The sequence below is a fragment of the Propithecus coquereli genome, unplaced genomic scaffold (genome assembly GCF_000956105.1).
Source record: "Propithecus coquereli isolate 6110/MARCELLA unplaced genomic scaffold, Pcoq_1.0 Scaffold170, whole genome shotgun sequence".
NCBI lineage: Eukaryota > Metazoa > Chordata > Mammalia > Primates > Indriidae > Propithecus > Propithecus coquereli.
Genome location: NW_012141636.1, coordinates 3,718,035 through 3,745,504, shown reverse-complemented (window position 1 = coordinate 3,745,504; position 27,470 = coordinate 3,718,035). Strand labels below are relative to the sequence as shown.

Genomic DNA, 27,470 nt, shown 5'->3' with positions numbered 1-27,470 from the left:
AGGGAACTACTGATACAGGCAACAACTTGGATGAATCTCAACGGCATTACACTGAGTGGAATAAAACAATCTCAAAAGGTCCCAAACTGTAACAGTGTTGAAATGACAAAATTCACCATGATAAAAATGACAAAACTATACACACACATTGTACTAATGTCAATTTCCTAGATGTGGTATTGTATTGTAGTTACATAAGATGTAACTACGGGGGAAATTGGGTAAAGGTCAAATGGGACCTCTCTGAACTATCTTTGAAACTTCCTGTGAATCTCATTATTTCAAGATCAAAAGTTTAAGGAAAAATACAAACCAGTAAAACTATAGACATTAAGGCCAAGAAAAAAATAAATCAGGCTCTGCTTAAGAAAATGTGAAGTAGCCTGAAATCCACATCAAGAAAAGAAACTTCTCCAAATTTCCAGCAATTTCTCCAAATTTGACAATCCTCAATGTTCATATATCATGAGTAACTTCTCTACATTATCAGCTAAAAAAAAATAAATATATACACACATACACACACATAGATGGTTCCTGATTTATGATGGTTTGACTTACGATTTCTGGATTTTATGATGGTATGAAACCATTATAATTTTAACAAACTTCAAATTTTGATCTTTTCTTGGGCTAGCTATATGTGGTACATGAGATATTCAACACTATTATAAGCTTTGTGTCAGATGATTTTGCCCAATTGTAGAGTAATGTTAAGTGTTTTGAGCACGTTTAAGGTAGGCTGGGCTAAGCTATGATATTTGGTAGGTTGGATGTATTAAATGCATTTTCCTCTTATGAAATTTTCAATTTATGATGGCCTTATCAGGATATAATCCCATCATAAATCGAGAAGCAGCTGTATCAATATGCAAGAGCAGAGGCTGGCAAACTATAGTCCATGAGCCAACTCCAGCCACCTGATTTTGTAAATAAAATTTTACTGAAATAGTAACAAACACAGAAAACAAACCACTGGCTTGAGATACTGGTTACCTTGCAGTAACATCAAATATCAGAGTACACTGTCACCTTGTAAGCTACATTTTTCATCTTACTGGAGCACAAAGAATTTTAATTCACTAGGATGCTCTATCCCTAAAACAAGTTTCCAAATACATCAAAATGTGAGACTTCAGAAAAAAAGGCAGTTTTCCCATCTGCCATTCATTTTAACAAACTACATAAAAACCTCCCTGCAAAGTTCCAACACACACACACACAAACACACACACACACACACACACACAATGGAAGTATAGCTTAACTGCAGTTACCATACCTTAGAAAGTATCAAATCGCCTAACCATCGCACACAATCAACATAATTCCTATGTATGTCTCTGGTAGAAAAATCAGGAAAATGGATTTTCTGAGAAATAAATGGCCTGAAGGAAGAATGGAAATGTAAAAAGTTAAAAGAAAAAATTATTGTAGAATCACACTTTTTCATTTTTGGATTTATAAAACTTTGAAAAAAATGTATGACTATTAATTCCTCTGTGTACCTCTATAACTGAATACCTTATTTGTTTATTGAGAGCTAAAGTCTCATTCCACTTCATTGTCCTGTAATATTTCATTTATTAAAATTGCAGCTCCTGCCTTTTACTATATATAGTCCAAAAATAAACACTTCAATTCTGGCTATCCTAACCAACGATAAAGACCTGAATGTGGGGATCACTAAGTTTATCATAGAAAATATACTAAGCCACCTACTCAATCCTGTAAAATTTAGCATTAATGGTTTATGACAGTCAACATATCTACAATACTGCAAAAGACAGTCATCTTTTTAGGAACAATGAAACATCATTCCAAAGTCTGCTAAAGGTAAGTTTAGATGATGAGAGTGCTGCCTTGAGCATTAATTTCTGAAAATGACACCTTACAGGAATTTCACATTTATTAGTTAGGAATTTTCCAAATAATTTCTGTACTTAGGAAACCAAAATGTGGCACCATTTTTTCCTTAAATATATTTGTGAGAAGACAATAAGCAAGACAAGCTGCCACTCATTTTGTAGTGATTTAATACTACACCTAACATGTCTAATCTAGTAAGTGATTCAGTTTTTAATCAGAAATAACTGTAGAATATGCCATGAATTAGTTGTTTTAAGAAATTCCTATGTTCTCTCTTTACCTTTTCCTCACATGTAAAAAGCACACTGGGCTGCATCATCTCAAACAACCCTTCTAATTCAAATTCTGGGATCTTGTTTTTTAAAACATTAAAATGTTATTAATGATCTAATATAAATTCCTAAATCTGCTGTAATTATGCTAACTGTTTTGTAGCCAAGTAAATATTATAATCTTATGACTAAACCTCTCTCAAGGAGAAGATTAGCACAACTCAATGTTATTTTTTGTAAACTGTGAAATATAATTTTTATTTATTCCAGAGACCTAAAAAACAATTAAAAAATATAAATTTAACATTGTCCTAGCCCCTGGTGTTTTAAAGGAGAAATCTTAAAGTTGTAATAATCCTTAGAGGCCATAGAGGTCTAATGAATGTTAGTGCACTGAAGTATTCACTAATGCTTACAAATTTAACTCACGATCTATTAATAATCTAGCTTGATAACCAGGAAATAAACTCTAGCTCTTTGCTAAAACAAAAATGCCAACAAAGTTAACATATGCAGACATACGATGTTTATAGTGAAAGTGTTAATGACAGCCTCATAAGATTGTAGAGACAGTTATTACACTAATTGAGACATTCCAAAAATTAGTAAGAAAACTGAAAAATTCCCCAACCTATAGTACCATAAAGCAAGGCTCCTACATGTGAATTTTCTCCATTATGAAATGAGCATCATTTAGAGGAAAGCATTAGTATTATCATGAATCAGAGATAAGAACCCCTCCCCTTTTTTTGAGATGAGGTCTCATTCTATCACCCAAACTAGAGTACAGTGGCACAATCACAGCTCACTGCAGCCTCGATCAAACCCTTGGGCTCAAGTGATCCCGCTGCCCAAGTAATAAGAACATGCCACCACACCCAGCTTATTATTTACTTTTTTTGTAGAGACGGGGTCTGTGTTGCTCAGGATGGTCCCAAACTCTTGGCCTCAAGTGATCCTCCTGCCTCAGCCTCCCAAAGTGCTGGTACTAGGGCTGTGAACCACTATGCCTGGCCAAGAACTCCATTTATTGAAATTGTCATTTACCATCTTGAATTAGAATTTACACTGTTAACAAATCTTAATACAACATTATTCTACTGTGTCCTTTACTTTCTTTATTCCATAAGTTTAAGTGATTTAAAAGTATTCAACAGCACAACACAGCAAATTGTTTTGAATACTACAACTGTTACCTGTTAGTTTTATTTGGGTTATAATCGTAAGATTCCTTAATTGCATTCATCATTCTCTTTGAATTGATCCTCCAAAGTTTAAGAGAGTGATCCATACCACAAGACATTATTTTTTCACCCAAAAGATCATAATCCTGTATATAAAACAGAAAATTTTAAGTATATAAATTACAGTCCCAAATTATATTTATCCCATTTTCATCTGATGTAATATAGTGAAAATTGTATTTTAAACCACAATACTAACTACATTTTGGGTTTTATCTATGTAAGCTATAAATCAGAGTTTACTACTGTCAAGAATTTACAGTTTTAATTGGTTTGTCACCAGAGTATGAGCTTTTACAATATGGAAGGCAAGAAAATAAATTACTTGAACTTAGTCTTATCTATTCAATTATCTTTAAATATTTCTTTTGCTTTATTTTGAAGGTAAATCAAACACTAAGGTAGAATAATTATTCGATGACACAAAAAGCTGAATAGTTATATTACTCTTCCTGTCCAATCCTGATCAAGCAATGAAAATGACCTCTATATGTGAAAAACACATGAACCATAAACAGCTGAAATTTAACTTTATCTGTACTTCTAAGTCAAAACATTTACATTGGTTTTAGAGATCACTTTTTAAATATATAAGAAAGTCTAATGAAGAAAATAACAAATTTTAACTTCTTCATTTGCTATTTAGTAATTTTTGATAGGTACCTAACAGATTCATCTTATTTCATAGGTGGACACTGAAGACCAGAGACGCTATTTTTTTTTTTTTTTTTGAGACAGAGTCTCACTGTGTTGCCCGGGCTAGAGTGCCGCGGCATCACCCTAGCTCACAGCAACCTCAAACTCCTGGGCTCAAGCAATCCTTCTGCCTCAGTCTCCCGAGTAGCTGGGATTACAGGCATGTGCCACCATGCCTGGCTAATTTTTTCTATATATTTTTAGTTGTCCAGATCATTTCTTTCTATTTTTTTTTTTTAGTAGAGACGGAGTCTCGCTCTTGCTCAGGCTGGTCTTGAACTCCTGAGCTCAAACAATCTGCCCGCCTTGGCCTCCCAGAGTGCCAGAGATGCTATTTAATTTAGTGTAAGGCACACAATAAGTTAACGAAAATCTCACGCATCTATCCTCCTAGCAGCGAACTCCTGGGTTAAGTAAAAGAGATACATACTGTCTCCTGTTTTCATTCTAAGAAATAACAGTAGAAGGCCGGGCGCAGTGGCTCACGCCTGTAATCCTAGCACTCTGAGAGGCCGAGGCGGGTGGATTGTTTGAGCTCAGGAGTTCAAAACCAGCCTGAGCAAGAGCGAGACCCCGTCTCTACTAAAAATAGAAAGAAATTAATCGGACAACTAAAAATATATAGAAAAAATTAGCCGGGCATGGTGGCGCATGCCTGTAGTCCCAGCTACTTGGGAGGCTGAGGCAGAAGGATCGCTTGAGTCCAGGAGTTTAAGGTTGCTGTGAGCTAGGCTGATTCCACGGCACTCACTCTAGCCAGGGCAACAGAGTGAGACTCTGTCTCAAAAAAAAAAAAAAAGAAAAGAAATAACAGTAGAGAGTTCTATTAAAGGATATTTCCCCTATTAACCTAGGTATTATGTGTTAAACCAAACCTCCAATTAATTATGAGCAGTGATTTGTAAGAGTCTGAGAACTTTAGACTTATGTTTATTGAATTCACAAGTACACTATTTCTAATTACCTCACTGTCAACAGCAACAAAACATCCTCAGAGTCAGTAGTTCTAATTTAGAGTTCTTAATAAAGGATAGTACACTTGGCTTTTACATGCGTAAAGCAAGATATAGAATGCTACTGCAACTTTTAGAAAATCCAAGTTGACAGGGTATCCCAAGTTAGGTATGATTCTCAAAAATGCATACAAACCCCATCTATAGGAATATTTTAGTGCCTCCAATTAATATGCTACATGCTTCAGAATATGCACCCCTTTACATAGTTAAATAAAAAAGAACCAAAGAGGTAGAAAATTTCTAAAGGAATCAAGGGAGCTATACATGGAATATAAATAAAGCTAAAATAATGTAAAAATCTGAAATCTTAGTGAAAACACTTGTATCATATTGTAATAGATCAATGGATTATAATACATCAATAGAAAGACAGTATTTGAACCAACCATTGGTCTTTTATAATATCACGCCACCCAAAGAGAAGAGTTAGAAACAAGTTATATAAAACTCAGTAGGAGCACAATAAACCACTTCCTAAAAGTGAATAACTTACGTTTCAACTTCAAAGAAAAGATGAAAAAGTTTGTTAATGGCTAAGTAGTTTAATGTTTTCCTTTAACAACTGAGAAACAGTAAAACAAACATTAACTTAGTGGTTTTATATTAGAAAAGGAACAAGTTCATAGTATTTGTGCAGGTAATTAAGAAAACAAATACAAAAAAATAGCCTTTACTTGCTTTATTCCTTCATATGTAAGATTAAAATTTTATATGTCAAACATAAATGAAATGTCTGCCTGACAGGCTATATAAAACAAACATATGCTTTCTTATATGGAGTTCCATGGGACTGTTCATAGCTATGTAAATCTAAATCACTGCCCTGCAGCTTTCAACTTACAGCACTTAGAACTTCATCTCTGTGCCCTTCTACGCCTCCAAATATTGCCACCAGAGTGTCCGTTTGGATATTCCATAATCGTAAAGCATGATCTAGTATAAACACACAAAAAATTCAGATGAACTTTTATCATTTACTATGAACTTCCAACATCTTGTTAAAAAAAAAAACTACAAAAGTTTGGACTTAAGTTATGCACAATAAAGCCTAAAAATGGTATCTGTATTACATAGCAACTTAAAATATTTATATCACATATAGAATTAACTAGGTGCTATGATTTGAATGTGTCCTCCAAAAAGCGGGTTGAGAACTTAATCCCTAATGTAACAGTGTTGGGACATGGGGCCTGATGTGAGGTATTGAGGTCATGGGGCTCCAACTCCGGGAATGGATTAATACCAATTATATTTAATAAAAAGACCTAAGACTACAAATTCAATCTCTTTATCCCTCACACCTTCTCTTTCTCTTCTAGCCTTCCACTATGGGAATGATGCAGCACCTGGCCCTCACCAGATGTTGATGCCATGCTCCTGGACTTCCAAGCCTCTAGAACTGTAAGCCAAATAAATTTTTGTTCATTATAAATTATCCAGTGTGTGGCATTCTGTTATGGCAGCATAAAACAGACCAAGATTGGTACCGAGAAATTGAATTGTTCCTATAAATATCGGAAAATGTGGAAGCAGTTTGAAACTGGGTAACATGCTGTGGCTGAAAGAATTTGGAGAAGCAAGCTAGAAAAAGCCTGTTTTGCCATGAATGGAATGTTGAGGTCAATTCTGTTAAGGGCTCAGAAGAAGACAACTGCAAGGAGAGCCTAAATCTTAGAGATTACTTAAGTGGTCCTGATCAGAATGTTGATAAAACTATAGATAGTAAAGACCATTCTGATAAGATCTCAGATAGAAATAAGAAAGTACTGGAAACTGGAGTAAAGACCATCCTTGCTATACAGTTGTAAAGAACTTAGCAGAATTGTGTCCATATCCTAAGGACTTTGTGGAAAGCAGAACATAAGAGCAATGAACTAGGATATTTGGAAGAAATATCTAAGCAAAAAGGATTCACAATGCTGCAGGGCTTCTTTTGGCTGCTTACAGTAAAATGAGAGGAGAATGAGTTAAAAGATGGAATTTATAATTAAAAGGGAAGCAGAACAAGAAGATCTGAACAATGCTCAGCCTGGCTGCACAAATAAAAAACCGTGTTCGGGAGAGAATATGAAGGATGTGGCCAAGCGGCCAATTGCTAAACAGATTAATAGGGATAGAAGGAAGCCAGATTCTATTCATCAAGATAATAGGAGAATGACCTCCAAGGCATTTCAGAGTTTTCTGAGGCAAAGCTAGGACCTTGAGGACAAGGCTTCCAGATAGGCACTCACAAGTTCTCTACATTCACTTCCCAGGGCCACCTGGAGACTCTGCTTCCTGCCTATGCAGCACTCCTTGGTTGCCCCAAGTGTAGTTCAAGGCGGCTCAGGCCACAGCTTCAGAAGGTGCAAGCAGCAAATCTTGGCAGCATCCACGAGGTGTTAAGTCTGTAGGTGCACAGAATGCAAGAGCTGTGGAGGCATGGCTTCCTCCACTTAGATTTTAAAGGACGTCACAAACAACCTGGAACCCAGGCAGAAACTTGTCCCAAGGGCAGAGCCACCACAGAGAGCCCCCACTAAGGCAATGCCCAGCCAAACTGTGGGGTCAGAGCCACTGTAGAGTTCCCCACTAGGGCAATGCCTAATGGAGCTACGGGGCTCCACTAGGATCTTGGGATCCCCAAGATCCCAGAACTGCAGAGCTACCAGCATGCAACAACAGCCTGGAAGGGCTGCAGACACCTGACTCCAACCTACGAGAGATGCTGTGTGGGCTATACCCAGTAAAGCCATGGGGCAGGCTGCCAAGGCCTTCGGGGCACAACTCCTGTCCCAATGTGCAGGAGACAAGATATGGAGTAAAGGAAGATTATTCTGGTGCCTTAGATTTAATGTTGTTTGTTCTGTTGGATTTTGGACTTACTTGGGACCTTTCTTCCTGCCTATTTCTCCCTTTTGGAATGGGAATATGTATCCTATGCCTATCCTACCACTGTATTTTGGAAGTAGATAACTTGTTTGGTTTCACAGGCTCACAGCTGGAGGAGAATTTACCTCAGGATGAATTCTGCCTTGAGTCTCATTCATATCTGATACAGATGAAACCTTGGACTTTGGACTTTTGAGTTGATACTAGAACAAATTAAGAATTTTGGAGTTACTGGATGGAATGAATGTATTTTGTATGTGAGGATGGGAATTTGGGGGGCTAGGGGAAGAATGCTATAGTTTGAATGTGTCCTCCAAAATGCATGTGTTGGAAACTTAATCCCCAATACAGAAGTTTTGAGATGCACAGGCTAATGGGAAGTATTTAGGTCATGAGGACTCCACTCTTATGAATGGATTATAAAAGGGCTTGAGGCTGCGAGTTCTATCTCTTGCTTACTCTTAGCATCTCTTGACAAACTAACATGGAATAACACAGATCAGTAAATAAGAAATATCTGTCATCTTAAAAATACTCTAAGCTTATTTACCTCAAATAATTTTCTTTAAATAATATCCTAATTTGATGGAAATATATTTTTGAGGTAAGAAAATAAATACTTAGGGATCTGACATGAATAATTTTATGCTATGCCACAGAACAAGACAAACTTTTGCCTTTACCACATTCACATTAACAAATTGAGGGAGACTCATAGATTTATAAGATTTCTACAGTAAGCCCAAAATGTGAAAACTACATATATCATGACACAATTTTTTTACAGGACAGTCTTCTATAAAAATTATATAACTATAATTTGAACAATCTTTTCTATTAAATTATTAATAGAATGTACAGCAAAAGAAATGTCATGTAGAGCTTGAAATATGACAATGTTCATACTATATGTGAATATTAACATACTACATAAATAACACCAAGAGGCAGTAATATGTGTGTCAATAGTAGAAATTAAGACTGCTGTAAAAATGATTTCTTGATTCCAACTGTGTACAAGTTTCTTTGTGGACATGTTTTTGTTTCTCTTGGAGATAAACACACACATACCCCTAGGAGATAAATATATGTGTATATATACCTAGGATTGGTAATTCTATATTTAGCATTTTGAGGAACTGCACACTGTTTTTCAAAATGGTTACGTTTTACATTTCTGTCAGCAATGTTTGAGGGGGGGGTTCCAATTTCTCCACATCCTAGTCAACACTTATTATTGTCTGATCTGGTTCTATCACCCAGGCAACAGTGAAGTGGCACGATCATAGCTCAATGCAACCTCAACTCGTGGGCTCAAGCAATCCTGCTGGCTCAGCCTCCTGAGTAGCTAGGACTACAGGTGTGTACCACCATGCCAGCTCATTTTTAAACATTTTTTGTAGAGATGAGGTCTCACTATGTTGCCCAGGCTAGTCTTGAACTCCTGGCCTCTAGCAATCCTCCCACCTCAGCCTCCCAAAGTGCTGGGATTACAGGTGTGAACTAGTACACCTGGCCCTGTCTGAATTTTTTATTAATAGCCATCATAAGTAGGTGTGAAGTGGTATCTCATTGTGATTTTGATTCGTATTTTCCTAATGATTAATATGTTGAACATCTTTTCATGTGCTCATCAGCCATGTATGTTCTTTGGAGAAATGTCTATTCAGAACATTTACCCATTTTTCAATTGGGCTGTCTTTCTTATTGAGCTAAACAGTTCTTGATACAAGTCTTTTTTTAGATATATGATTTATGAATGTTTTTCCTCCTATTCTGCAGCTTGTCTTTTTCTTTCTTGATGGTATCATTTGTAGCGAAATTCTTATTCATGTTGAAGTTGTTTCATTTTTTTAAAAAATGCCCTTGCTAACACAATAGGAGAAAACCAGGGTTAAAAGTTGTGATATTAGAACAAGTGAGGCATTATGACCTATTCACTTGTACAGAAATATCTGAGCCCAAACACTGTTATCAAGAGACAAGAAAAAGTATTAGATTCTTCCTAGAGGTGGAGATTTCCAAACTTAAGCCTTGGTAGTTACAGAAAAATGACAATGAAACATTCTCATGTAAGAGTTTTCATTTGAGGACATCCTTTGAGTAGATTGCAGGGGAGGTTATAGGTTTGACAAGCCTAAGAAAAGAATAAAATTGACTACATTAGTACAGTAGAAATGCAAAGAGAAAAGGCAATCAAGAACAGAATGCAGAAATAAGAACCTAACTCATTTCAGATAGCTCAGAAATGATTAAGAATGACGAAGAGATTCATCTAAACTCAGAATAAATTTATAATCCCAGCAAAGGCATAAAGAGCAACATAATACCTTTTCTTTATGGGAAATATTCCAAAGGGCTTAAGCTAGAGTACTTAGCATTTTAAGAAATTTTACAGGAAATCCTTTAAAATGTTTTTTTTTTTAAATAAAAAAGCAACATGGATTTTCATATGCAGAATTTTTTATTACATGATTGGACAGGGTGATGGTAAGCAGTACAATTATTTGCAAAACTGTCTTAAAAACTTTTAAAAATGTCATAACTTTCTTGACATGCCCCTTAAAACTGATAAAACAATATAATTATTCAGTTGAGTATAAAGTTCTAGAACTATCACAATACAATATGGTAAATAAGGGAAACCCATACTTAATCCTCAGCACCTATTATTTTACTTGGGTCTGCTGTTAACAGACATAAGTATATTTCATGGTCCCTTTCCCCAATTCTTGTTTTGAAGATGATAATACAGCTTGAGATTTTTCTACTAAAATTTACTTTATTAATTTTTTTTAATTTGGCTTTTTTCCTTAGAATACTATTTGTCCCTTAAAAAAATTATTCCCAAATAAAAAGGACTTGCTGACCTAAATAACAGAGAGAGGCTCTTGAAAAGATGTTATTTGGGAATAAAGCATTGTGATGGGAATATGCATTCTAGAGTCAACTATGTGCGTATTCAGAGAGGTAAAGGAAAACAAAGGTTTTTAAGAAAAAAATGAAGATTACATAATTGTTTTGAAATAATTATCTGTGGCTACAAAGAGCAATAACATGGGGGATGCTGGACCAAGGCTGAACAAGCAAGTTATGAGGCAGATGTCCTTATGGAAGTATTTTTTTTACGTAAGGTTATAACGGCCTTTGTGCAAGGTTGTGGTTTTTGTAGTCTTCTGTGATAGTTTTTCTTGTTAGGCATACAAGTATAAGAACTCTCTCTTCATGGCTTTTCCTCACTCTGCTTTTCAGGGTTTGCTTAACATTAGTGACTCCATTTTAATTCTGACAACTTCCACAAACTAAAGAAACATTTGCTTCTCTTACCTTTACTTACTGACAGGAGAAGATTTGGATCTCTTGGGTGGAATTTCAGCTCATTGATAGCATTTCCATGGCCAACATAGTGCTACAATAAATTTAAAACACTTCAAGTTTCATATCTCAAAATCAATCAATTCTTTCATAAGTCTTTGGAGAATGAATATTTCCACTTAAAGTAGTGACTCTCAACCTTGGCTGCATAAATCACCCAACGAACTTGAAGTAAAAAGAAATAAAAGATGCCAAAGTCCCACTGCAGCTATTCTGTTTTGATTGGATTAGCACAGGTTCAGCTATATGTAGGGTTTAAAAGACCGTCAGGTGATTCTAATGTGTCCCCAGGGTTAAAAACAGCCGTTTAAAGTGATTTGTGAAATTTGTCTTCATATCAACTTCCTAGGCTTCCCCTTATGTTTCCTTTACTCTACAGCCTCCACTCCAAGTTTGGGTATCTTGGAAAATGGACTCACTGTTCTGTTATTGTTCATTTAGAGCCTCTCAAAGCAAGGCAGGGGAGAACAAGGAAAATGATTTTGAAAGAAAACACTGCAAATATTAACATTTTCCCATTTTTCCTTAATTTACATTACCCAAATATGACAAAGGTCTCAAAAGACTTGTCTAAAGAAAGCAACAAGCAAAGTACAAATCAAATCACACATTTTACAGTCATTGATTCCATTAAAGTTTAACATGACGTTTTCACAAGTGTGCATTCAAAAGAAGCAGATCTATAGTTTAACGAGAAAACTCACCTTTATACACTGCATTGTTATAGGATTAATTATCCTAATTATGCCTCTGGATCCAGCTACAGCTAGCAGAGGATGGCTTGTATTGCTATCATAGGTCCATGCACAAGTGTAAAAGTTTTCATCAGCCTAATAAATGCCAGTTAAGGAAACATAATTTATTTTTGAAAAATAAACATGATTATAACAGACATTCCAGGCTGTCCCTGGATCTAAGGAAAAAAATTTTAAAACTTTTTAAAAATGATATTATAAGGAAACCTACAAAGAGCTGTTAAATTTTTGATGTAAAAAGTTGTCATTTTTCTTTATACAACCAAATTTATACAATGGCAATTTTAGGTTTTTCTAAAATCCATACCAAATGATCAAACGAAATCACAGTCCCTACACTCAATTTTGTTTACTGTTTAGCTGTTTGTACAACTACTCAACTCTGTCCTTATAGTGCCAAAACAGCCACAGACGATATATAAACAAACGGGCACAGCTGTGTTCCAATAAAACTTTATTTGCAAAAACAGGTGGCCAGCCCTGTAGGCTGTAGTTAACTGACCTCTGCTCTATCCTGATACTTCTGACTATGAATATCTAAATAAAAATGAATAACCATTTAGTTTTCCATCTTTTCCTGTGGGAGCTCACATCTTTCCTTATCTTCTAGAGAAGACTGAACATCCTTGCCTTGTCTTGCTTGCTAGGTTTTTCAAACGCATCTGGAAGAAACATCTTATCACCTAGCTTTTACTGCTAGCAAAGGTAATCCTTCGGCTTTTCAAATTTTTCCTCTTCTTTATGAACCCACATTTTTCAATATTTTATTTCCTAAGCTGCACATTTATTTTTCTCTCCCTAAGCTTTGTTGATCAAATACTTGGAGTGATTGCCAGTCACAGCTTCTGATCAATCCAAGTTGATCATTATATAAAATAAATTCTAGGCAAGGTCAAAGAAACAGGAGGTTTTAGCTAATCTCTACTAATATTTTTTGTTACTGGATTTCTAATGCTCCTATCTCCAGCCATCTGCACCCACCCAACACATCCACCCCACAGTGGGTTTCTAACGATCAGGAAAACTAAATACCAGGATTCTCTTAGGTGATGGTGACAGTAATAATGAGATCTTAGGTGACAGTGATAGTGAAAAAACAGCACTGGTTAAAGTTTAAAAAGGACAATAATTTTAGGAAATTAATTTAGGAAAGTTGTAGTGTACTTATTGAAAATACATTTCTTTGACCAAACATACTAAAAACCCAGAAAAGGATACATCAGCATCCACGTAAGATTGCAACAACCGGATTTCTCCTTGTGAATGACATTCATATAAGGTAACCTAATGAAAACAAAAATACAGTAAATTTCATCAAGTAGAGAAACATATCCTTTTCAACTTTTAAACATATTTTACTCACAATTATATCTTAAATATACTACAGAAACTATTGCCTTAAAAGCTCCTTTAAGCTTAAGGAAGCCATTACAAAGCCTAATGTTTTACATAATATCCAGAGTACATGAAATAATGTAATAATAGTATTTTCTGCTTCTAATCTTTGAAATTTACATTTCATCCATATAATTGCACTGACTCTTCAAAGTGCATAAAGCTGAACACCCCAAAGTAATTGCGGTTTATCATCCTTTAAATTCACAATAAAAGTTTTTGGGCAGTTTTAGAGCATTTACATACTAGTTACATATAAGAAAGTCTACAATTTGCCTAATAATGAATTTTTTCATAGGTACAACTAATCAAATATTAACTTTCTAAGTATGGTGGCCTTTTTCATTTGTCACATTATAAAATTTAAAATATACACACTATATGAAATTTTGTAATACTAAACTTTAATAAATTTCTTTCCATTTTTGATAGCTTAGTCACATTAGCAAACACCTATTAATATAACAGTGTATAAGAACTCTATGAGGATCTTGTATGTCATCACAGTCTATTAATTCATAAAATAATCTCCTCTGCATTAATGTTTTAAAAAATATTCTTTATATGACTGCTAACTAGGTTATGTCTTAGGAGACAATTACGTTTTCCTTTTCTTCTTTTTAAAAAAATCCTAAAAGTAGGACTATTTATAATTCAATAAACTATGTAATAGCCTTTAATGTCATCTTAAATGAGAATAAGGATTTTTTTTTTTTTTTAGAAAGCCTAGAACATTGCAATAAGCATACTGAAGCAAAAAAATATACCAATTCTGGTACTATCAATATTATAGCCAAGTATTATAATCTTAGGTTTATATGACTATAATGGTTTATAAAGTTAAATCTTACAAAGTTTATAAGATTATAAGATGTCTTAAAAGTGGATTCAAATTTAATTAATGGGCTATTTTACCAATTAGGAAAAAAATAACCATAATCTTTTCTTGAAACCACATTACTTTTCCTCTGAATTATTGTTTTCAAAGAATTTAGGAACTAAACAACTATAAGCAGGCTATATATCACACAACTTACATTTGGCTGAACACTTAAAAAAAAAAAAAAAAGCTGTTATCCTATGTTATCAACTTCGGTGGTAACTTTCAAATATTTAGAATCTCAATGACTTTCTCAAATAGTAAAAGCACCAGAGCCTCAAATGTCATCAAAACATCCTTTAAGGAGCGCCCAGGAAAAAACCACCTAAAGCCAAATTTTACATTTTAGAAAACATAAATAGGAAGGATCTAGCCCAGAATGCATTAGTATGTGTTACTATGATTCATAAACTTTTAGAAAAGTGGGGGGAAAAAAATCCTTGAAAATATGCTGCCATTTGAAAAATACTAAATTAACAACTACCCTGCTATCAAGTTAATTTTGACTGAGAATAGAAGAATACCAATACTAAGAAACAGAAACAAATATAGGAAACATGTAGTGAGAGCATTAAAAACCATGCTGTTTTATTTCTTTAAGAATCTTATCACAATTACTAAAGAAGCATAAAATTTTATTTTACTCAATTAAAATAACTTATGGAACATCTCTTAGATTCACCTCTCTTCCCCCTTTGGGCTGAGGATAGAGGAAGTGACTTTTATTGTGGTCAACCCATATCCAATTAATCTATTTCCTCCATATTTTTTTTCTGAGTACACCAACCTATTTCTATGCTATCCCTCTTAATTCCTAGTACAGTATTTTTTTCCTACGGTATCCAGCCATTCCAACCTAGTACAGCATTAAAAAATAACCAGAATATTAGCTTACAAAGACTTAAGAGGACAATTTTTCCCAGAGGTGATTTCAACTTTAGTAGAAAACTCTTGAAGACTACCTAGAAAGCACTAGGAAATTTTCCTGTTCTCCACACATTTAGAAGTGAATGGAATGAATAAATAAATCTTAGCAATCCTCCAGTTCAGCCCCAAGTTTAACAAAAAAATTAAATAATCGTTTATGTTAAAATGTGCCAGCATGACTCTCTCCACCCATCAGTCTTGATTCAAGATAATTTTTGGCTTCCTTAAACACAAACTCAGATGATTATTGCAAATAATTAAGACACTTTTAATAATGTTATTTTTAAAAATCAGACTTCTTATCCTATTTGAATAAATAACAAAATTATTTCAAAAAAAGAGGAAAGTCAATTCTTGCAACCACTCAAAATATTTATGGAAACAAATACAAGTATAAAACCTGTTTCATGAATTGGAAATAATATATTGAGATGTATTTTTCAGTCATAATACTTGTTTGAACTTGTCAATTTCTAGAAAACGTTACTCTTACACAATCAATCATATTGTTAAACCAGCTATACAAAAATCTACTGTGAAATCATTCCATTTCAATATTATATTAACACAAGATCCAATAATCAAGCCAAATACCAAACAGACCCCTTAACACTCACTCTGTTGCTTCCAACAGTTGCAAATACTAATGGATCTCCTTCTTTACTGTGCCAGTTAAACTGAACTCCAAACAATGGTTGGTTATGATCTTCCTATAAAATATCATGAAATGAGAAAAATTAAAGTATCTTAGAAACCAAAAAGTGGTAGTAAACTAACTTTGTTCCTTCTAATTTTTTCCAAAAAGCAATCCATCATTTTGTGTATCACTAGGGTTAACATTTTATAATATTGTGTATTATAAAGTTTTCAAACAATTAAAAGTTTAAATCACAAGTTAGATAACTACTTACCTATGAAAATACTTTGATATTTGCCTTTTATTTTCTCAAACTCAATCATATTCTTCTGAATCACAATAAACTGGATAATTTTGGTAGACACCTTTAGCCTCTTAGGCCATAAGAACACAATTTATTTTTCTGAAATAGGAAACTAACAAATGGCCTTAAAGAGGTAATACAGTTTCTCTGGCAGTCACTAAATTTTATTAGGCTCAATTTTTCCCTTGTAAAGTGACATACATCAGATGCCACTCAAATCACTGCTGTTAGTCCTGTATAAACAATTTTAAATAACCTTAAATTTGGGTCTTAAAAGAAAAATACCCCAAGAAATTATATAGTAAACAAGAATACTTGAACAGTGGTGGTGGGGGTGGGAGAGAATGGACTGTAACTTCACAGATTACTGGAGACTATAAAGAGATATACACACAAAAAATTATTCACTTTTGCTCACAAAGTTATTTTTCAGCTTTAGGATTTTACTGGCAATCTCCTGGCATTTAGCACTAACTTTTCACTTTAAGGCACTGCCTTCACTTTTAAAGTAACAACTTTCATATTCTTATCACTTGAAAAGCCACAAATTCAAACTTTTGACATACTTAAATGGCACTTAAAAACATCTTCAAGATATAATACCTAAAAGTAGCAGGTTAATACAAATAAACAAAAACATCAAACAATAACAGACACCACTTTTTTTTTTTTAATATGCTGAGATTCATTTCTCTCTTTTCACAGGGGTATAATTTGACACATTGAGCACCGAATTTTGGCTACACAGGAAAATGTCATATAGTCATGACTTCTTATGCTTTCCCAAAACTTTACCAAAAAGCATATTTAGATATTTAGAAAACATTTTAACTTACATATGTATGAGATAATGTAATATATATTTTCCCTCAGTATAGGGAAAAAACCCCAAATTTAAAAAACAAAGTGGACAATAAAAGAAAACATCTTGAACATCAGTAATCCTTTTTATAAAGTAAATAGAAATACTATTGAGGATACAGTAATTTAAATAAATAAATCCCTTTTCCCAAATATTGGATATTCAAAAGTTTTTTTAAGTTTTATACCTTTTTCTTCAAAAACAATTACAAATAATACAAAGGATTAAAGTTAAATTTAAAAAACTGTACAAAGTAAGACATGTTTCAATTTACACTGACTCAAAGTTAATAGCTCACATTCAGTTCTTTTTAATAATAACTGGTGCCAGAAGTAGCTTAAGAGTAACATTTCCCAAAACCTTTTATTTGAATACAAACAATAAAGCAAAAACAGTCTGTAATACTCAATGTCACACATTAAAATCAAAACCAAAAAAACTAAACATGGAAGGACTATACGAAATATGCAGTCTGAACTACAAAAAAAAAAAATCCTTCAAAACACTGTAACTTTAAAATAAAACTTGACAGAGTATCTTGAGTATAAAATGTGTACCACTGAGAAACAGCCCACAGATCTTTTTGCACATACCTTGAGACTATTTACACATTTGAAAGAATATTTGCATTTCTTTGACTTCCATTTTCCCTTTCCCCAACTTTTCCTTCCAGGTGCATTTGGTGTGTTTGTAGGTGTATCAGGGCGTTCAGTGTTTGTACCACTTTCTATACTGACAGCATCATCCTGTAAGCAGTAAATTAGGAAAAACTACATGAAACAACAATACTGTATTTAGCAGCAAATAACTTTGTACTGGGAAGATGCTGAATGACCTAAAAGAAATAATTTCTGCAAGAAATGGAAAAACTATTTTTTGTCTCCAAATAAGGATAAAAGGTAATCCAGCTACAAATTAGAATTTTTGTAGATATTTTATACTTCAGCAAAAATGAAAACAAAATACTAATGAGAATGATAATGGAAGAGTAATATTGTCTTAATAAGGCACTGGTCTGTGCCAGTCACTTTAATACACTAGATCATTTAATCTTTACAGCTCTTCACAGAACGTATTGTTAGATAAGAGAGTATTGCTGACACAGCCTAACTGGTTGCTGGTAGGGGCTGCTAGAATCCAAACTCAAGCTGTTACTTCTATATGTGACCTGATGGACATGTCTTCATAATTTATTTGACTGTTGCTCAGCCTGAAGCACGAGGGGTGGGTAGGTAGCCGTTTGAAGCAGGAGTGTTAATGTTTCCTCCTTTAGATATGGTTTTTAAAAATCCTGTTATTCAAATTCTGCTTATTTCTAACACAAACCATTTAGAATTTTTTTTAAAGTCCTACATATTCTATGCTATTTACAAGTGAAATGTGCCTCAGTTCTAAAAGAATAATAATGCTCATATATTAGAACTCTAGAGACACTCAATAGTTAAATACTTTCAAATATAGAGATGACTGCAAGAAACCTTGAAAATTCTCCTTATACCTTATCTCCAGTCTAGAAGGCATATTAATAGCCCTCTAATTTCAGAAGATTTCACTGCCTCCTTTGATTACAGATTCCAATGTATTCTTTGGAATAAAAAGATTTATTTAAATCTACGATCTTAGGGCAGTAGTTCTGAAATTCTTTCCAGAGGAAGCCTTTTTTTCATGAAATATCTATTAACATGTGTTAGAACACAGTCTAGGAAACGTTGCTTTATGGGCTATTTCTAAATTACTGCTTCCTAAAATTGGTTTTATGATATTACAGAAAGTTAAAAATTAACTAGAGTGTCAAAAGGTATATAAAAAGTCATATTAATTCACTTAAAAACAATATGGCATTACACAGTTCTTGGGTGTTTTCAAAACTTCAAATGTTTCCAAATGAAATGCTTTTTAAAAAAATACACTATCAGAAACATACTGATTATGTAGCGTAAAAAAAAAATGAAGTGGATGGGTAGCACAAAGTAGGTACTCAACAAATATGTGAATTGTAATTTAATGTAAATGTAATTATTCTTTATAGAAATAGAAAATGTGAAATTTTTATCTCTCCCTATCTCTCCCCACCTTTCAGTTGTACTTACATAGTTAAAAAAGTGCAGAAAACTAGTGTTTTAATGGAAAACTACGCATTATCTACAGGACACCCTTCCAAGTTATCAGATTACAGAGCTATCTTAAGTCTTTAAATTCTAGGTAACTGACAGACACTCAAATTTTGTCTGCACAGTACAGGTTCTAAATGTCTTCCTTCCTACTCAATGGAAAAACAAAGTTTTTTTGTCTCCATTTACAATTAATTTCTATATTCCTTTATTCCATATAAATTTGTATTGTTTTGACTTTCCTGGTTAACAAGTTACTATATATAACATTTGCCTAGTTTCCTCAGATGAGTAAAATAAAATTTTTAACACGTGGTCATTTACCTTTTTTCTGAAAAATTATCTTTTGACACTAGAGAAATGAAACAATGAAACTCTTAGACATTTCTACACCAGCTTCTTTTCATTCTGGCTAAACAATGAGCTGCCAATCAACAGGCCACACAAAACACTGTCAATAGGGCACACTGCATATTTTACTTCTGACCACTTAATTTACCCATCTCCTCCAAAGACAAATCAAGATGGAATCAAAGGGAAATGTAATATAGTCACAATGTTTTCATTTTATCTTTAAATTAAAATCAAATCTTTGCTGAGTGTCTAATATGTATACAGACTGACTTCCACTCTACCCCCCTCCTCAAAGTACAGAATGATACTGTGCAACAAATATGACACTACCATCTTCATTTGCTCAACAAAGAAACAGATACAAAGACAGGAATTTGTCCTTAATCTTGCCACAGGTTGCTTAAGCAAAAAGAAGTCTCCAGATCCAGCCCTCTCATCTCACTAACAACCCAACCATTACTACTCTTCCAAAAAGGTTGATAAAATGGCAGACAATATATACAATAAATTTAAAATGTGTCCTTTTAATTCTTTGACTCACTTTAACAGTAGTAAATGTTCAGGTTACCTTAGATCCAACTGGAAAACACATTCTTCCTCCTGTCTGCTTTTGGCCTTTTGTCAATATTCAGCTCTCTCAAGAGTAAAACTACTGCCCTTGTTAGCTTTTTCTGAACTCATTGTTATACAATGTTCTCTACTCCCTTTCCTTACTGCCTCTCCTAACCTAAGTCCTACATCAGGGATACTTGGAAGGAATTTAGAGGGCCTGCGAACTCGAATGAGGGATAAAACTGCATCTTAATTTTCACCACCTTTAACTGAAATTTAGTACCTCCTTCTATTATAATGCAGGTAACATCATGCTAATATTACAGGAGTTGTGACTTTGTCACCAATGGAAATCAGGTACTTTTGTATTATATTGTAGTTGCCCCATATCTCGAAAAACTATATGTCCAAAAAATATATACAATTTTATGATTGATTTTGTTTGTAACCTTATATACTGTATTTCATACATTTAAAAATGTTATTCTGAGAAGGCTCCACAGGATTCATTAAGGCTTCCAAGGCACGCACACAATTAACCAAAACAAAGGCTAATCCAATCATTTGGTTCTGAATAGCTTTAAAATTGCACCAAAGAATATATTCCCTTTTAAGGGTCTGCAAAAAGAAAATAATCTTTCAATTTATTTTATCCCCTGAAATTTTCCTCATCTAAATAGGTTTGACATTTTCATTATCCCTGATTATTAAGTATGTGGCTGCCAGAAACATAACTACACTTTATGTAATCAAAAAATAAGTACTTATTATAAATAACTTTTGTATAGTACTGTATGGGGCAGACACTCTTCTAAGCACTTTACCTATATTAACTCACATAATCCTCACAAATACCCCACGAAATAAATACTACTATCTGTGCTCTTAATACTCTAATCTGCCTAGAGAAATTTAAGAAAATGCAAAAATAAGTCTCCAAGGACTGGAATGAAGAGAGTCAAAAATGTTAGATCCCAATATATAGTGAGATTGGGGAGCACAAACAGAAAAAAAAAAAAGGTTTAAAGTAACATTTAACACACATGATTTCCTGAAATTTCAAGTCTGAGATTCCATAAACTGATAATCCCCAAAATATCTTCCTTCTCTCTGCAAAAGGAATCCTTTCCCATCTCTTCAGTGAAAATCCTGATTATCACACCATGCCATATATATGCTTCAGTGTTTATTAAGTAGAATTTAGGAAGATAACAGCATTTATTCTTAAAATTAGCCAAATTGAGAAAATGAAACTTCACCACTCTTCTAAAACATTTTAAAGATTTTAAAAAGATGTTCAGAAGTTGTTGCCATGTATCATGAGAAGCGGGTTCACATTTTGGAGTAATATATTTGAATAAATTGTCAAGACATTTCGCCGACCTTACTGGATATCAATAAAATACGAAACTGACATGTTATTAATGTCAATTCGGCTATTGCTAACGGGTCACTTAAACACAGTTGGGTTAACTGTTGGAACAGGATGATTACCAATATCAATTTCAGAGCTTTAAAAAAAATCTAATTCCAAAACATCTTACACTTGCCAAAGCCACGAGCCCACACTTATTATATATGCCTTTACCACCGTTGCCTGAAATCCTCCAGGCCATCCCCCTTTACCTTAAGTAAAAACTTTCAAACAAGAAACCGTCCTCTCTCATTCCTCCCTTAAAGGTGGTTCCCCCTCCAAATCAGAACATCACCCTCTCAATTCTGCTGCTCCTACAGAAAAGGCAATCTCCACGGATAAAACGGAAGCAGACACAAACCCCCTTTAACAAAGTCTCCCAAACTCCATAAATCTAAGATCTACGCTTTCGATCCTGAAGATTGCCTAGGGGTCTAAGAGTGACACAACCCCTAAACTCTTTTAATAGGATCCCTAACAAACTTTGCCCCCTCTGTCCAACTTTCTTAGAAAAATGTCTAACATGCCTTTTAAACTATTGGAATCTCAGATCCGCTAAATCTCCCAAAGGCTCAAACGTTCGCCCATCGCATGCAAAAGATTTCAGAGCAGCCCTCTCAGACCCACGCAATCACCTAAACCACTCTCCTTAGCCAAGTTTCTACTTGCTCTCGTCCCCAGTTCAATCTCCCCAAAAAGACAAGTTCGATTTTCTCCCGCACGCCCGCGTTTTCCCGAGTAGAGTGACACCTCTCCCTCCCCCCATAGCCGCCCGCCCGCCCCCGCGCCTACAGTTTTAAAAACACTTAAAACTTCCACTCCAGAGTCCCGTGACTGTTAGGGGCTGCACTCACATTCTCGTCTCCAGAGAGGTCCGGGTTGCTGTTCTCGTCGCTGCTCAGCTTCTGCTTCTTGGCTGCAGGCATGTCTGTTCCCGCCGGCGCTGTCGACACTTCCCTCTCGGACATATTCCTCCGCCTCCCTCCAGGTTCCTGCCGCCTCGGGCGGGGCCTCCGCCACACCGCCGTCAAGCAAGCCCGGCCAGAGCTTGCCGCAAAGTTGCCACTGCCGCCGCCACCTCCACCGCTCCCCCCACTGTCGCAAATTGCGCCCAGCCGCCGAGGCGGGCGTGCGTGCGACCCCGCCACACTGCTGAAAAAGGGGCGCGCACGCGCGCCCTTCCGCGCGGCTTCCTGGCTCCTTCCCTTTCCCTACTGCCGTCTTGCCCTTTTCCCGCCGCGCTCCCGGCAGTTTGCACGGAGTTGTATGATCCGCTGGCTTAAGAGGGCAGTATTTCGTATGTCTCCTTTCCCCACCACCGCCTCCAAAAGAAGAGGCGGAACTCAAAGGGATGCTCCCTCACCCCCTTTCTCCTTCCAAAGACGTTTCAGCCGCAATTGGCCCAATCCTTCGATCTCCGACCCTCTGCTACGGAGCGAAAGTCTGTGGAATGGACTAGACCACCCATGTCCCAGGGGCCGGGGGAAGATACGAGAAGTCACTTCTTGCTTTAACTGTTTATGACAAATGTTCTTAATCTTGAACTTGGAGGATAATGCTCTCAATTATTCAGGGAACTAACCATAACCTAATTCTTGCTTGAGAATGGAGATTCAAAAGATGTAGACTGCTTTCCGCTTGCCTCCCCCATCTAGCAAATGGAAAGTACCCATCAGGAGATGCGCATGCGCTGAGGCGTATTCTCGCGCTGGGTAGTCGGGACCCGCCTCCTCCAAGCCCCTCCTCTTTTCAAATTCTTGTTTGCTGAAGCGGGTAGTCTTAGACTGGGTTTCGGTAACCCGGGATGGATTTCAAAGCGCTACGAAATTATAGCCCCTGATCCCGCCCTAAATTCTTGTCGAATATTTATTCTGATGAATATTTATTTCAATGAATGATTATCTAGTTCGTGCCAATATTTAAGGTTTAAATAGAAATATCCTAAAATTATATGATTCTAGACTCCAATGAGTTTCAGCAGAAGTGCTCTTTTTAACCGCTGAAGGAGTATTGAGGCCCTGAACAGCGCCAAGGCCTGTAAATCAGCGTTCATCTCCAACTATGAATGAGACTGTGAGACTTAACCGGAGGACAATTTTTTTTGCACATCGGTTACAATGAAATTTTAGGAGAGGACAACAAAACATACTTCACCAAAATAATTGTCTGTGTTTTTATATATGGGCTCTCGATGGGTACCAAATGCATTGGTGAGCCATGTGGACTTGTTGGATGGGTCATTAAACCATATATCTGAATGAGCAGCGAGAAAAGGCAAATGATGGCAAAAAATAAAATGCAATATCCCCCACCCCCTTTTTTTTTAGAACGCAGTTATGACTACTTATCTTTCTGGGTCTCAGTGCCAACATCTGTAAAAATCAGGAGGTAGGAAGGGACTTACCATTTCTTGAGCGACTACTTGATATTGTATATATTTTCTCTTTTAGACCTCATTGCATTACCCAGTGGATAACCTGTCTAGAGCGCACCATCCATAAGATTCTACTATGCTCGAATTACTTCTGCATGATGCCTGTACAGCCAGAACATCAGTTTCATTATCTGCAGATTGCAAGTAACTCTTCCTTTTGGAGATAAGGAGAGAACTCAGTTGAGAATGAGAAAAGGAAAGTAAAGCAAAGGCAGGGCAGAATAGAGGTTTTTGCAATGAAGACTCAGGAAAAATAAGGAAGCTGAAAAAAATTAAAGTTCAGGTCTTAATAGTTGCAAATTATCTGTTCAACACTTCTAATATGCCGGGCACTGCTAAGCACTCTTCAGTTGCTGAGAGAGAGAGATGAGACGCGTATAGAGTCAGCTACTGAGGAAGTACGCTGTGCTTTGGGCCAGGTGCAGTGACTTGCACCTGTAATCCCACCTACTTGGGAGAATCCCAAGAGGCCAAGAGTTGAGGCCACAGTGAGCTGTGATCATGCCATTGCACGGCAGCCTCCACAACAGAGCAAGACCCAATCTGTAAAAAATACAAAGATGTGCTTTGGTATGACAATTTTATTGGCACAGACAGACATGCTCCCCTTTGTTGGAAAGGATGTTTCTGAAATATAGCTCTACAAGTAAAGGATAATTAACTGAAGCATTTTGAATTAAAATTACTCTGTGTGTGTGGGATCAGTGGGAGCTGGGAAGTGGGAGTCAACTGCTAGTCATAAAATTAGACAAGTGCTGAACATTTGGATAAAGGACACATATGGGAGGAGAATGCCTTACAGCATTCATTGTAATAAAGCAAAAATATTTTTAAAGAGTCTTATTAAAACTTGAAGGGATTATTTTTAAATTTTTCTGATGAGTCAAGGATGATAAATGGAAATTAGTTCATATTCATTATCACTATGTTAAAGAAAAATTATTCTGACACTTGTTAAAATAGTAAGGAAGATTTCATTCAGGACTATTTTGATAGCTATCAAGACTATCACAATAGGGAAAAGAGATCAGGCTCAACTCCAAATACAGCAAGGAGTGGGGCTTTATAGTCAGGGAGCAGAGTTGGAGGGTCAGTAGTTGGAAAATTACAATGAGGGCTATCAAAAGTGGGGAATTCTTGCTAAACCAACTTAACAGGATTCGTGCTGAAGGAAAAGCAGGGTGATAGGATACCAAGGGTGTGGGATTCTCTCTAAACTAACAGCATAATTCTTGCTACAGCTGAACCAGGCAAGCTGAAGACAAGACCCAAGGGCAAGACCTAGTAAAGAACAGGGTTTGGAGGCACCTGACTAAAGTTTGGTCAAGAAAAGAGTCTTTGTCATTAATTTATGTAAAATGTCACAGATATTCTATTTAGAGTACTACTTTTATAGTATCAATTTAATAAATATAAAAGTCCAATTATCTATTAAAAATCATAAGTTTTGTCAAATGCAGTGGTGCGTGCGTATAGACCCAGCTACTCGAGAGGCTGAGGCAGGAGGATTGTTTGAGCCCAGGAGTTCGAGACCAGCCTGAGCGACATGTGAGACCCCTTCTCTAAAAAATAAATAAATAAATTACAAGTTTCTCAACACCGAATTCTCCTGTGAGGGATTTCGGCCATCACAGTTGGAGCAGTCTTATCACCCACATTTTATAAACGAGGAAACTGAGGCTTAGGGTAATTAAACAATTTGTCCAAAGACATACAGCTCTTCAAGTTGCAGAGCGAAGGACTGTATGAAAGTGCTTGGAAAGCCAAAACACTTTTACTTCAAGATGAAGAACCCAGGCAGCTCTAGATTTATGTAATTGTAATCACAGAGCTTGGTCTTGAGACTACACAATCTTTTATACAATATCAAAGAACATCAAAAAGCTATGTCTCCTGAAACAGAAAGAAGACATAACTGGAGAAATCCAAAAGAAATCTAGAGTATAATTAATGGTGATGCATGTATTTCAGTTTCTTCATTTTGATCAATGTACCATGGTAATGTAAGATGTTAACAATGAGGGAAACTGGATGAGGGGAATATAGGAACTCTCTGTGCTCTCTTTGCAAATTTTCTGTAAAATTATTCCAAAATAAAAATCCTATTTTTTTAAAAAAAAAATCTCCTATCAGACTGTTGCGAACTCAGTTAAGAAATAGCTTCTTAGCCTTTAAATAAGTGGTTGATCTATCTCAGAAAATTTTCCACGATCATTTAGTTATATAGAAAAAGGAAATTCACAGCCTTCCTTGGCATTGTCCTCTAGTATCTTGTAAGCTTCATGTCAGGAAATGAGTTTCAAAAGCTAAATTAAATCCTTCCCATTTCAATTGAAGTCTATTTCTCATTCATTCAACATTTTTGTCTCTTCTGTTTCATAAATAGCAGCTGTTCATCATCACTCATGCAATGCGTAGTCATATGCTTGCATATCTAGTTTTCTATGAGCAGAGCATCATATGGCTTCTTTGAACATTTTAAAATCAATCAGGAAGAATTTACTAAATGCCATTTATGTGCAAAGCAGTATGGTAATTCTGGGGGCAGGAGGTGGCAGAATTGGAAGGGAAAATTAGACATAGTCTCTACCTTCAAAAAGCGTAATATTCTTCCAGTGTTAAAAAATATCTCATGCATTTCATAAATATTTACTGAGTAACCACTATGTGCCCAACACTGTTTCAGGTGCTGAGGAGACTTGATAATAAGCAAAACCAGACAAGTTACTGCTGTCTTAGAGCTTATTGTGTAGTAGGCAAAACAAACATTAATTGAATAATCACCAAATAAATATAAAATTACAACTGTGGTAAGTGGTATGAAAGGGAAGTACAAGGTCAGGTTGCTGCTAGCCCATATGGTATCTTCGTGCTATTTTTAAAAAGACACCTCCATAGGCAGAAACAGCCCAGAGTAGGTACAGCATGGCAAGCAGACTATGCCTTTGATGAATTAGAAAAAGGCATGCCTTCTTTCAGGTTGATACAGCCCTGCTCCATGGCAAAGGCTTTGTGAATGGAGCACAAAATGGATTTCAGCTCTAGTTATCACCTCATTTGGTAACACTTGTTTAGATGAGCCATTTGCACAAGAGCACACAGCAGCCCTACAAATGTTCCACAGACATAAATAATAAAGTGAGGCTTGGGAAGGTTTCCCTGAGGAACAGACAGAAGAGTGGAACTAAAAGAAGAATTGAAGTTAACCAGGTGAAAATGGAGAAGAAGAAAATTCCAGGGAGGGATACTAGCATGTGCAAAGGTCCTGGGGCAGGAATGTGGGTGGGGGACAAATGCCATTGGTAAACCGAAAGGTCAGTGCTAGTAAAGAACTGAAAAAGCAACAGGAGTGTGGTAAAAGATAAGGCAAGGAAAGGAGGTAAGGGATCACATCATGCAGAACCTTGTAGACCATCTTAAGATTGCTATGTTAAAATATATCTCCTGTTGGGCCGGGCGCGGTGGCTCACGCCTGTAATCCTAGCACTCTGGGAGGCCGAGG

The 27,470-nt window shown here is 35.7% G+C and overlaps 1 protein-coding gene across 2 annotated transcripts in view; it reads right to left on the bottom strand.

Moving 5' to 3' along the window:
- The window catches only part of EED (embryonic ectoderm development), a 32,473-nt gene extending 9,120 nt beyond the window's left edge, over positions 1 to 23,353 (bottom strand). For both annotated transcript variants that reach the window (XM_012641858.1, XM_012641860.1), the window contains exons 1-9: positions 22,389 to 23,353; positions 17,697 to 17,849; positions 15,918 to 16,010; positions 13,317 to 13,382; positions 12,048 to 12,173; positions 11,296 to 11,377; positions 5,939 to 6,030; positions 3,338 to 3,471; positions 1,283 to 1,388 (exon numbers count right to left, since the gene is read on the bottom strand). In XM_012641858.1, coding sequence (XP_012497312.1) covers positions 1,283 to 1,388; positions 3,338 to 3,471; positions 5,939 to 6,030; positions 11,296 to 11,377; positions 12,048 to 12,173; positions 13,317 to 13,382; positions 15,918 to 16,010; positions 17,697 to 17,849; positions 22,389 to 22,502 — 966 coding nt within the window. In that variant the 5' untranslated portion in view covers positions 22,503 to 23,353. The remainder of the gene's footprint in view (positions 1 to 1,282; positions 1,389 to 3,337; positions 3,472 to 5,938; positions 6,031 to 11,295; positions 11,378 to 12,047; positions 12,174 to 13,316; positions 13,383 to 15,917; positions 16,011 to 17,696; positions 17,850 to 22,388) is intronic.
- Positions 23,354 to 27,470: the final 4,117 nt, after the last annotated feature.